Below are 12,836 nucleotides of genomic sequence, written 5' to 3' on the forward strand. Positions count from 1 at the left end.
TCCCAATCCTCTGCATGTGCAGAGGTGCTGGAGACCAGCTCAGCTGGTCAGAGCCTGGTGCTAATACCTGGTGCTGATAACTCCAGGGCTGTGGGCTCAACCCTGCACAGGCCATTCACTTAGAGCTGGACTTGATGATCCTTGTGGGCTCCCTTCCCACTCAGAATATTCTGTGATTCTGGGAATTTGAAGTCCCCCTGGGATGAGGCAGAGGGTGGGAGCTGGGAGTGGTGGAGCTCAAGACTGGCCTCAGCTGGGCCTCTCAGTCTGCTGAGCAAAGATGTTCAGGGTGGTGGGGCTGCAGATGTTTCCATGCACCTGCCCTTCCTTTTTTGTGGGAGCCAGGGAGTTTGGAGGGAGCAGCTGCAGGGAGATGTGCTCAGTGTGGTCCTGTCTCCTCCAGGCACCACCGAGTTATGGCTCCCCCCTGGAGAGGGGGGTGAAAATACAGTCCCACACTGAAGCTGTGCTTAAAAACATGATCCTCAAAGTGGGAGCTAAAGGTGTTCAGTGCACTCTGGGGTTTGGTCCTTTCCCTCCTGTGAATTCCAATCTGACTTTTTTATTAAGCAAACCAATTGCTTTGTCTTCCTCATTGTGAAAAAGCCACTGCTAAAACTTTAGCTTCCCCCTGTGTAATGGGGATTTTGAGTTTGTCAGGAGAGAAGCAGGGAGTTTGTCAGGCAGAGAAGCAGACTGACCGATTGCTGCAGGCTGGGGGACTCAGGGAAGGAGCTGAAGTAATTTACTAAATTTTCCTTTGCTGTGAAAAATTTGTGCAAATCATAACCTGTCAATTTAAAGCAAATGGAGCAAATCTTTGAAGGAAAACCTGAAACTCAGCTTCAGTGGCTGCTCAGTGTGTGCCTGGTAGGAGTGCTGGAGGCAACGAGCATGAAGCAACATGAAAGTCAGGATGGGATCCTGTCATGGCTTTGCTTTGAGCCTGTGACAGAAGCTGGCTCAGGAGCAGTCAGAAAAGCTCCCTGATCCTTGGCATGTGTTAAACCATGGCAGCAGCCTGGAACTTACCTCAGAGATGGAATCCTGGGTCCCTTAGCAAGGAGCTCGAGTGAGCTGCAGTTCTCATGGACCAGTTGTGATGGATTAGAAAGGAAGAAGTATGAACTACTTTGTGGGACTGTCCCCTGTCTGTATAAATTGTACAAATGATTCATCCTTTCAAGCCTAATTCCCTGTGTGCTCCCTCTTCCAGAGGATATACCACCTACCCTTGGTATTTTTCAGGACTTGTCTCAGCTCTTGGAATTGCTGTGGCAATTCAGAACTGATGTGACAGGTCAATGTGCTCCTTCACCCCAGGAAATCAGAGGTTGGCAATACACTGTCCCTGAATCCTGGTGTTACACAGATGTTTCCTGGGACAAACTGCAGTGCTGGATATGTGCAGGGAGACAACTTCGGTGACAACTCAGTGTGAGCATCTAATAGGCAAAGGGTGAGAGGTGTGGTGATGGTTTTGTGTGCCCATCCTGAGCTGGCTGCTCAAACTTCACTGGCAGAGGGATAAACTGTAGATTCCCTGGTGCAGGGAGAGGGCTGAGACCCCCTGAATGGGGGAGAGAGACAAGAAAAAGTTAATTCCTTCGCAAGATACTCTGAATCTGTCTTCTGTCACAGCCAGACTTTCTGCACAGGCCAAAGAGCAAGTTAACAACTGGAGCCTCTTGGCTCACCCATCCCAGGGAGAGGATGTGAACCCCCAGTCTCCACTGCACAGTGCTTCTCATTAGTTTTAATGGTATTTAGTCATGCTTTCTACTTCTTTCTTCCCCCAAATGCATCTTTAAAAAGGACTTAAATGTATTTATTTTACTTAGCTCATATAGATATTATTGGACAGGAAACACTTCATAAATAAATGGCTGTTTTATAATTGGCAACAGACTTTGGTATTCAGTAATTGAACAGAGCCTGCTAATGAGTACCTGGCCTCAGACTGCAGGTCATTCCCACTAATGCTAATTAGGCTGTAATCTTCTATTACACTTCAGCATCCTGTTTGCTAATGAGAATTCCCAAATTTGGTGAAAAAACTATATAAGAAACTGCTGTGGTGAAATAATCTGTGTGTTTGTGGAGCAGAACACCAAGGCAAAACTTCCAGCAGCTGCAGAACCTCATTCCCTGTCCTCCCTCTGTGTCCAGGGGTCCAGGTGACCTGCTGGGCCTCTCCTGGCCCTTGATGCCTCCCCTGGCAGAAAGGTCAGTCACAGGTAGTGCTAAAATCAGTTCTGCCCTGCCAGAGCTCCCTGGGGCACACAAAGCCAGGCTCCCACAGGGATGTGCTGTGTTCTTCCTCTGGCACATCAGCAAATATGGACAGGAGCCTGTCCCAGAGCCTGGAGCATCACTGGTGCCCCATGGAGCAAAGGAGGAGTCTGATTTGGGAGTCTGAGCTGGGTCCCTGAGCTGTGCTGCAGGACACAATGGGATGTGTCCTCACCAGGAGTGAGCACTGCTCTAAACCCTTCCCTGGGTGGGTGCCAGGGCAGAGCTGCCCGAGCCCTGCAGGGACTCCCCACGTCCCCCAGAGCTGTGGTGGTTGTTCCTGTGACAGTGGGGATGTGGAGTCAGTTCTCCCAGTCTGCTCTTGGGGTGGTTTATGGGCCTGGGAGATTCCATCACCACTCTTCCATGAGATTTGCTTCCCTGGGGCCCCAGACCACACAGGGGATGAGCTGCACCTCCAGCCCCCAGGGTTGTGCACCCCTCAGGAAATAAGAGACCCGATGAAATCTTCTACAGTGAAGGCACTGAAGTATTTTTTGAATGCATTTTTTAATGAGGAAGAGACATAAAGGAATTCTTTTGCAATAGTTATTGCTGCCTGATTTTCACTTTAAGTTAGGGTGGGTGCTTGGAGCGTTGGAAACTTAATCTAAATCAAAATAAATATTGCAGTTGGCACTGTAAAAAGCCATTAAGGCCAGTTTTTTATGGTTGTGTAAAAGGATTGGACTGGACTGGGAGATCTGCATCATCTAATTGAGACACCTGCTATTCCACCCTCATCCAAGCTGGGCAACAGCAGGAATGTTTGCAAAATGTTTGCTGAGTAGAAGTCCTGAATCTCAAACTTAATCCTGTGAGGTTTGACTCGATTAAAAAAAGAAAAGTATTGATTGTATTTTACATTCTTCATGTTTCTCCTTATTCTGTCTTTCAGATTCTTCTACTGCTTCTCAGCTCTGTTCTCAAGTGTTGACTTTCTCTGTTTTTCCACTTGACAGTTCCTGTATAACCTTGTTCCTGCAAAGCTTCCCTCTCCTCACCTGCCACCAGCTCACACAGTCCTGCCTCCTTCAGTCCCTTGGTGCTCTCAGTCTCTACCAGCCCTGCTTCTGAGTAATTCAATCTTCTCCTTAAAACTTCTAAAAAATAAATGCTGGCTCTCTGTGTACCTTCTGCAATCAGGTATTTGAGGCAGCGAGCTATGATTGTGGAGAAAAAAAATGTTATCTTTTTCTTACAGAATTTATTGTATTGGTTGCTGTTCTCTCCTTACAGATGTTTCAGTTTAAAATTGGGAAAATAGTTTTCATGTTGGATTTGAGTCATGATGCTTGGCTGACATTTCCTTGCCTCTTGGAGCTGACCTGAATTTTGATCAGTGTTGCCTCAGTCAGGGGCTGCTCAGCTGAACCCCCCCAGTTCTTGGTCCTGCTCTCTCGGGGGTCACGGGCACTGGCACGGCTTTGCTGGGCACTGAAGAGTTGGACTTGGTTTTCAGAGCAGGGCAAAGACCTCAAATAACAGCTGGGGCAGTTTCAGCACCCCATGGGAATAACCAGTGTCCAGCTCAGCCAACTCCTCCTGCCCTCGAGCACTTGGCCAAGCCTGGCCCAAAGTGTAAATCACTGTCTACACGTACAGTGGTTAGAGGCAGAGACAGCCCTGCCAAAGACACGCTGCTTCATCTCAGTTTGGGGGAGGTAAACAACAACTGGCTGTGCATTTGATTTGAAATCACAAGGAGCTTTGGGGACACCCCCAGGTGTGCTCTCATAAATCAGGTTAAAAGCGAAAGAAGTCATAACCCCTGTGGCTGAGACCTGAGAAGTGGCTCTGTGGGATGTTTTAATGCAGAGCTAAACAGCTTAGCCCACACTTGTGCTGCTTCATTGGGAGTGTTGGGCTCCAGAATAACTTTGGAGAGGGAGGTGTGACTCGAAGGGAGGGCGATGACGGTGCCTCCATAACCCTTCGGAGGGACCCGTGGTGGGTGCAGAATAACTGGTACTGGGGACTAAGGCAAGATTGCACTGGGATGGTGAGAGCTTGGCATCCATCCCTTCTAACAGCTCAAGAGGAGCAATGTCACCTGGTTGGCTGGTTTAGGTGAAGAGCTGAGATTGTGCCATGAATGCAAAGTGCACCCTTGAGTTAAGCGTTAATGTGAGAATGAGAGCACTCAACGCTTTCAGAGCCGGGTTTCTGTAGCAACCAGTCTGAGGTACTTCATGACATTTTGTCTGTCTTTTAGATTTTGAAGAAATCCTGCATAGAAATCCTGGCAGCAGAGCCTTCCAGTATCTGTGCAGGGGGTAAGTACAACCGGGGCCACAGTCGTTCATGTTGCCTAAAATACAACTTTCAGTCCCTCTCTAATTGCTGGAAAGTGCACAAGTCACTGATTACCTGGGGCTAAATCTTTTGCCTCTTTTTTTTTTTTTTTGTTGCATTTCTTTTTCACCTTAGAATAGTTTGCACAGCTCCCACTTCTACCAAATGATGTCAAGTGGGATTTTCTTACAGAAAAGACCTGAACTCCATATTTCCCCTAAATGTTCTTCTGTCAAAGCAGTCTGTCTTACTCGGACTGTGCCAGACTTGAAGTAGTTATGCTGCATAATCACAAACCAAATCAGGCAATAAGCCTTTGATTGGGTTCAGAGTTTTGCAAAATTCATCTCGGAGGATTGGTGAGGGAAGTGCTTCAGAAACTATGAAGAACATCAGATGGGCACAGTTGGATCTGAAGGCTTCCAATAGTCTTGGAACATTTCTCAGGCATTTAGGGGCGATACAGTGACTGAGGACTAGAGTGTAACCATCAGTCTGCTGCTCATGTGTTCATCCTGTCCTCTCTTTGTCCTTGCTCTGACCTGACTGTGGCTCTAAAGCCTTGCAAGTGCCTCTTCATTCAGCAGGACCCAGCCTTTCCAAAGCAAGCTGGAGAATCATTGTGGCCTCTGCCATCTGCTTCTGTGAATTCTTCACATTTTATGAAGTGCATTCCAGCTGTTTGTTGAGTGTGTAGCACTCCCTGAGTAGAGAGGTTGGGAGCCCAGCTGAGGTTTGTGGAGAAGGACAAGTCCCTGACAAGTTTTGCATCTTTCTTTACCATATATTGACAGTCTCAGGAAGTAACACAGTTGTTACTTATTTGTCTTCACTTCCAAAGCAGCTGCTTTAACGATCCTGCATCTCCTGTTCCTGCAGGAACTGCCTGCACACCTGAACATCCAGAAGTAGCCACATTTTCCCAGCAGATGCACACCAGGCTAAATGCCCAATAAGTACCTGGCACCAGGTTTATGTTCCATATGTACCACATAGTTTTGATTTTTGAAGCCAGGATGGCATAATTGCCATGAATTATGGTACTTAAGCATCATTTTGGCTGTTCAATTAAATAGTTTCTATGTTAAAATAGGCTCCAAGGCAGGGCCCTGTCTACCTTGGCATGGTGGATGATTGCTGTGACAGTCTCTGGATCGTGCAGTGATGTTCCATAAATGCTTGGGAAGGGAAATGAAATTGCAGGAACATTCACATCCACTTTACACTCTTGGAGATTGTTTTAAAGATATATTTACATACTTATTCAAGTGATAAACATTGCTGCTTATATAATGTCATGAGCCAGAAGATTACTTATAATCATCATTTATAACCATCTTTAATGCTTTGTCAGTTGATTCATCACTCCCATTCCTTGTGCCTTAGGGAAGGCAGGGTGGGCACAGCTGTACCCAGCAGAGTCAGCTGAGAGGAAATGCTGAGAGGTTTGATATAAACTATTCACATCAGCAATTGGCCAGTACTCCACAAGAGGAGCAATGTTATCCTTGAAAAATGCCTGTAGTTATTTTGATCCTCAATTCAAAGGCCCGGTTTCCAAGTTTGGGCAAATATTCCATTGCTCTCAGACTGCAGGGAGTTTAATCTCTCAGGGCTCTGAGAGTAATGAAAGTGCCATTGACTATGAAAATTATGTGCATTAGTGTCTTTAAAATAAATGTTTGCAGGTGTAGCTGTGATACCTCGTGTTTTTGTGTTTCTGTGCACATCCTTGGAGAGTGGTGGCAGTTTTTTCCTCTTTTTTTTTCCTTTTGCAAGGAGGAAACATGTGGGCTCTGTGTTACCTGAGGCCACTCTTGTACTGCTGACCAGTCCCAGACTCTGCAGGAATTAATTTCATCATTCTGGAACGGCAGTTTCTGGATGATTTGGCTTTGCAGGGTGAACTGTACAGTTCATTTCAGCCTCAAGCAGAGCCAGGGTCTCCATGGCCCAGCTGACATCACTGATACAAGTCTTTGACTGTACTTGAACTCTCATTCCCCAGCAGTTGAGACTTCTGTGATTTCTCTTAAGGATTCACCAGCCCCCACACTCCAGAACAGAGCTCTTGTCCCCCCTCCCTATTCTTCCCCAATGCTCTCAGACAACACACAATGGGCCTGTGAGCAGCTTCCCTGGCTGGATGTGCTGGGATGATTTGCAACTTGGCTGTAAACGAGTGGGGCCTGGAAGAGAGCCCAGATTCCAGAGCAAAGCTGCTTTTTCTGACAAGTACAGTGCACGGGTCCTTGGGGAGATGAAAGGAGATGGGGACTGTAAAATGCAAAGGGGAGAAATCTGAACCTGCAAAACCTCAGTTCCTTGGTGCTCCTGGGACCCTAAACCAGGGTGGTGTCCCTGGAGCACTGAGGTCACTCCTGCCTTGTCTCGAGGTCACTCCTGCCTTGTCTTAGGCAGTGAAACATTTTGTGTTCAAATCACATTCCCCAGCCAAACTTCAGTGGGGATTAGCTGAGTGCCTCTCCCAGATAGTCACAGGAATTGTGGGGGCTGTTTCCTCGCCCTGGGGAGCAGCAGAGCTGAGTCCCTGGATCTGCTGCCAGGACTGCTCTGGGACTGTGGCCCCGAGTCAAAAGCTGAGAGTCTGAAGTGGTGCTTTCCTTGCAAGGCATTCTTCATGCTGGAGGCTGCAGGAAGTCCATAAACCTTTCCCAGTCCTAGGCTGAAGTAATTGGAATATCAAGGGATGGTAGAGAGTGGTCTCAAGGGCTGGTGAGGATGTGATCTCATTGCTCAGCCCTGCCTGCTCCGAAAGGCACCACTCAGCTCAGGGCTCAGGTGTTTGTCCTTGGTGCTCCCTGCTGGCACCCACAGCCTCTGGAGACCCTGTGGAGTTGGTCTGGGAAAACAGCAAAGAGGAAGACTCGGGGAAATGCCCACAGACTGAGATCAGTGTTTGTCCAGAGACTGAACCCTGATCCATTGATAAAATCCCCTGTCATCGTATGGAAACGAGTCCAGTCAAGGCCTCGTGGTGGTTGTACAGCAGTAGGGCAGGACGTGACAAAAATCAGGGCAACTGACACGATTTTGGGAAAGTAACACTTAAACTTCTCCAAATTATCCAGCACTAGAAGATTTTTTTCCCTTTCCATGGAAAGATACTTCTGCCTTTCTTCACCCAAAACTTTCTGCCATTTAAAAAGGCCACCTGGGGAGGGCAAAGCTCAATGTCCCCAAAGCTTCCTGTTTTCACTGCAAGTCTGTTAAAATGCCTCTGTAGTGAATTGTTTCCTGTTTCTAAAAATTCAAGCTGGAATTGGGTAGGGAGAGAGTGGAGGTTCGATTTTGAACCATTTTCAAACTTAAAAGTTGTTCAACTGCAGGCTCAAGAGATAGCAAGTGAAAGCTTTGGAGATGTGCCTTGTCTAAATGACCTTTCCTTGCCTTGCTCTGTCTCAAGTCCAATGCCTGTTGTCCTGCAGAGTCCTTCCAGGTGGTGGTGAGAGGGAATGGATTCCGACACGCCCGCAACGTCGACCGAGTGCTCTGCAGCTTCCGGATCAACGACACCGTCACTCTCAGTGAGCTGCTCTCTTTTCTTTTATTCTCTTACTCTGCACTGGCAGGACACTTGGGATCTTCAGCTGTGTTGATTGTGAAGGCAGTAATTGTGGGACTCAGAGCTTTCAATTTGCAGAATGCGGAAGGGATTATTTTTTTAAGGGGAAAATCGCGGGTGGCAATTTGTGTGCTGCGACTCTGACAGCAAGGATGTGAAGCTCGAGGGGGATGAAAATATAGAAGACAAGAATCTTGTCTGTAAAGAGCATCAATACGTGTCTTGCTGGGCTGTGTGCAGGGAGATCAGGGGTGTTTATCTCCTTACCTGGTCCTGCAGCTCAGCTGCACACTGTTGCTGGGACTGTGTTGGAGCAGTGGCTCAGGCATTGCTGGGCTGCTGTGGAAGCTCAGAAAAATGTTCCTTCTACAGTTCCCCCAGCAGAAGAACTGAAGCAAGAGAAGCAAATTAGCCCCTGAGTGTCTCTTTGTGAAGAGCAGTGGGAGCTCTGAGCTGGCAGAACTAAGGACCCCTCTGGTGTGTCTGGAGCCAGGTGGGAAAGCAGAGAGCTCAGAGCTGGCAGCACCAGTGACAGCAGAACTCAGCTTCCCTAGCATGGAGTCTGTGCAGAAGCTGATCGTTCTGGAGGCAGTCCTGACCCTTTCCAGCATGATGTGTTAATTAGTTTCTCACATCTGGAAGTCTAATGGCTCAGTGCTGCACTTGCTCGTGCTCTGAGCACCAGTGTGCTTTGCTGCTTGCAGCAGAAGTTGGCCAAGGCTGCTTGCCCTGTTTGGGGTGCCAGGGAGCATTCAGGGCAGGTAGAGGACAGTGAGTGCTTGTAGCTGGTCCTGAAAGGCTTTTGTGCTGTTGCATTTACTCCTCTTAGTAGGCAGGTTCTGGACTTGCCCACCCTTGTGCCACCAAGCAGAAAGTTTGGCTGGCTGTGGGTCAGGTTTGCTTGAGTCAGATATGGTGAGTGCTGAGCATGAGAAGAGCAGAAGCTGGAGGGCTCTGGAGCCAGGCATTCATTCCTTTAAACATCCTAAAGCCTTCACTGGGAATGTCATCCATCAGCTTTCCACTGTTCAGTGCCCTGTCTGTGGACTCACAGACACATCCAGTGCTGCCAATGGGAGGAACTGTCAGTGAGGGTTCCCTCACCCCCCAGCACTGTGACCTGGGGGGGAGGAGGGAGACTCCTTCCTCTCTCTCTGTGCTGACTGCTTGTCTGGACGAGTCGTTTTTTGTGGTATCTGTCATCATCATTTCACAGGAGCTGTCAGGAAAGATCAGCTTATCTCAATGCGGCCCCTGGGCTTTTTTTATTTGAAGCTGTCTTCCTGTGTCCACAAAATGACTGTGGAAAATGAGGATAAAGGCCAGATATGTTTCCTGCCCTGTGCCCTGATGCATTCCTGGTGTCCTGAATTGCTGCAGAGGTGAAAAGTGAGCTCACTGTCCTTGGCACTGCACCAAGACCTCTCCGTGTGTCCTGCACAGCCCCGGATTGTTTGGAGCAGTGACGTGGCCACAAACCCAAGTTCTGAGTTCCACCCAACCCCTGACTGAGGGAACTCAGTAGTTGCTCCTCAGTGCTCCCAGACCCAGGTCTCTCCAGGTGGGACTGGCACAGCTCTGTTGGGTTTAAGTTGCTCTGTGAGAGAAGTGCCAAAACGTGCAGTCCCAACCCGCTGCTCCTTGGGGCATCCAACTGCAAACAGCCCACCATGAGAGTCCACGGAGTGAGGACTGTATGGAAACCTCATGGAGCTTGGATAGCTCAGCTGTCTTTGTTTGCTTGAAGCCTCTCAGCCTCTGATGGTATCAGGGAGGGAGGTATTTTTACAGATAACACTAAGCCAACAGTTCCTGAAACCTTAAATTATCCCAGATGAGATGTAGTGAGCACAGCTAGGACGTGCTGAGGTTAAAGGCATGAGCTAATGGGGTTTTATTGGGATTGTTGGCAGAGAAAAGTGGCAGGTGAAGAGAGCAGCGACTCATAATGTTCATAGCTATGGGATAAAAAAAAATAACATCTGTAGAAGCCATGAGGAATATTTGGCTGAGCAGAACTGTAATCAGATGCATGTTCAGCAGCAGGGTGTTCCTGCCAGCAGCAGGACCTGGGAGAATTGGTTTCAGCCTGCACAGAGTTAAAAGTGATTATCCAGTGCAGTGACTTATGGCTGCTCTGTGGTGCTAAAATGTCTGTGTCTGCCCAGATTGTGCAGGATCCAGCCAAGACAGTTCTGGGCAGGGAGGTGAGCTCTGTCCTGGGCAATTTAAAACTGAATAGAGAGATGAAAGGTTGGTGAAGAACCAGCAGGCACCACAGCCGAGGCGCTGCATTCTAGTGGATGCTCTGGATGCTTGGCCAAGCCCCAGCCTTTGCACAAACTGGCCTGATTTTTCTTTTTTCAGACACTGGGAGCAGGACGGTGCCAGGTATCAACAGAGAGTGAAGCGTGTGGGGAACTGTATCTCTGAACTGCCCAACAAACATCTTCTAAAAGTTGTCTTCTGTTTTTAAAGCCTTTCAGATTGCTCCGTTTTCCCCATCTTTCTTTTTTGTGATATCTTCTTTCCTGCAGCCTGATCACTCTTAGCACAGGAACGTTTTGCTTTGCAGTTCAACTTTCTAATCCCTGTTTTCCCCACTTGATCATGTCACTTTAACTCTCCTCTGAATCTTTTCTTTTTATTTTCCAACAGTAGCTTTTCTCTTTCCACTGTGGTACCAGAGAATGTCCATCACTGTGCACAAACTCCACCAGGCGTTTTGGGGAGTGTGACCTTTATGAGGGACACAACATATGCCCTTAATGTTTCCTGGGTGAGAACATGCACCAAGGGGAGCTTGGCATGGTTTGAGGGGTGGCCCAAGTCATTGTCTGGCAAAGAATACAAAACCAAAAGGAATGGTCACACTTCCCTCAACAAACTGCAGTGTCAGAACCTTTAACCAGGATTCCTGTGCCTTTGCCTCCAGCAGAATTCCCTGCAGCTGCCCAGGCTGAGTGTGGAGGAACAAGCCCAGGGCATCAGGACACTTGGGCTGAGAGAGGAGGAGAATCCCTGTGCAGTGTGAGGGCTTTGCCAGGCTCACCCAGTGACCCTGTGTGCTGCTGGGGGACCAGGGGGGTCTCTTCCTGTGGCACCAGCTGCTCATGGGGCAGCTCTGGGCTTGGAGCTGCTGCAGGAAGGCCGGGACTCCCCTGGGAGGGACCTGCTGTGGGGCAGCACGTGCTGCTCCTGAGCTGCCAGCTGTGAGCAGGAGCAGATGAAGGCTGGGGTGCTGTGCCAGGGTCTGTTTGCAGCCTCGAGGCTGTGACTGCTCAGCCAACAGTTGTTTGCTCAGCACGTGAACCCATCAGAGGAAAAGTGAGTCCTTCCAAATCCCTTCTCTCCATCTCGAGACTGTTCTGGATGTGATATCACTATTCTGTGCTTATCTGTCTGTTCCCCATCCCCTAACTCTGCTCTCAATGGCTTTGGCATTCAGAGCTCATGTGTCCCTACACAAAGCAGAGCAATTACAGCCTGATCTCAATGTGGTTTTCATTACAGCATTAACAAAACATTTCTTATTTATGGGCCTCTCTTGTAGGCAGTTTCTCCAGCTCAGAGAGTGTTCCAGTGTCTTCCTGCATTCTCAGCTCCCCACAAAATGGGTTTGAAACACAAACTTTACTTGCAGACTTGTCACAAACAGTGGCACAAAGGAGGACTCAGCCAAGAGGAAAAGAGACTGTAAGCAGGGCAGAGAATTAGGGAGGTATTTTGGCTCATCTGAGGGGACCAAGGGACAATGGAAGTGCTCAGGGTGACTCGAGGCTGTCAGCTCATGTGGGACGGGGTACAGGGAACAGCCTTCCTAGCACAGGTGTTCCCAAGGGAGTCTGTGGGAGAGCAGCCAGTGTCCCACCCCACCTGGGCTGGACTGGTCTCACAGACAAGTCTCCTCTCCTGCAGAAACAGGAAACTGGGGCAAAGCATCTTCTGAGATGTGCTTTAGTTGAATGCAAATCCTAAATACAGGGACAGGAGAAGGAAATTGTTAGTCTGTGATATAGGGGAAGTTTGGCAAACAGCTTTTGCAGCCTCTTCTGGACTAAAATATTGCTGATGCTGCGAGACCAGCAATCAGCACTTGCAAGACTGCAGTGGCAGTTTGGAAATGCTGGGCTTTCCTAAACCCCTCTGGGAGGGATCCTTGCAGCCAGATTTCAGGGCACCAGTTGGTTCTTGGGTGAACCACTAACTAAGGAGAAGGCTGTTAATTCTGGCCTGGTTTTATGGCTAAAAGAAAATGCTACTCTCTGTTTGGTCACCTTCTTTGGGTTCTTGTACCTCTCTTTCATTGAGGTTTCTCTTCTGTATTAGAGCATCATGCCTATATTGAGGCTTTTATCATTATGGTTGGGAAGTATTCCAAGTGCTGGCTTGCCAAAAGGTTACACCCTGCTAATGGCATAAGAAACTATTCACTGTTGCTGGGAATAATAGATTTTACAGGCTACAGATAGTTGTTAAAGGTATAGGAGTGCTGGGTAAGGAGTTATAGGGATCTGTGCAGTATCAAACATCTTGTTGGAAGGGCATTCACAGCAAATGGATGTGATTTATTAGGGGTTTGACCCTTCATTTGTGCACACTCCTGTGAATGGCTCAGGCCTCAGGACTGGCTGGTTTGAGTTGTCTGTGTGTTTGTTGTGTC

The 12,836-nt window shown here is 48.3% G+C and overlaps 1 protein-coding gene across 1 annotated transcript in view; it reads left to right on the forward strand.

Annotated features, from left to right (window-relative positions):
* The window catches only part of ANTXR1 (ANTXR cell adhesion molecule 1), a 104,117-nt gene that overhangs the window by 21,910 nt on the left and 69,371 nt on the right, over nt 1–12,836 (forward strand). Inside the window, exons 9-10 of the mRNA XM_027697591.1 lie at nt 4,508–4,568; nt 8,037–8,135. Of these exons, the coding sequence (XP_027553392.1) occupies nt 4,508–4,568; nt 8,037–8,135 (160 nt within the window). The remainder of the gene's footprint in view (nt 1–4,507; nt 4,569–8,036; nt 8,136–12,836) is intronic.

The sequence above is a fragment of the Neopelma chrysocephalum genome, unplaced genomic scaffold (genome assembly GCF_003984885.1).
Source record: "Neopelma chrysocephalum unplaced genomic scaffold, ASM398488v2 Primary Assembly neopelma1_120, whole genome shotgun sequence".
Classification (NCBI taxonomy): Eukaryota; Metazoa; Chordata; class Aves; order Passeriformes; family Pipridae; genus Neopelma; species Neopelma chrysocephalum.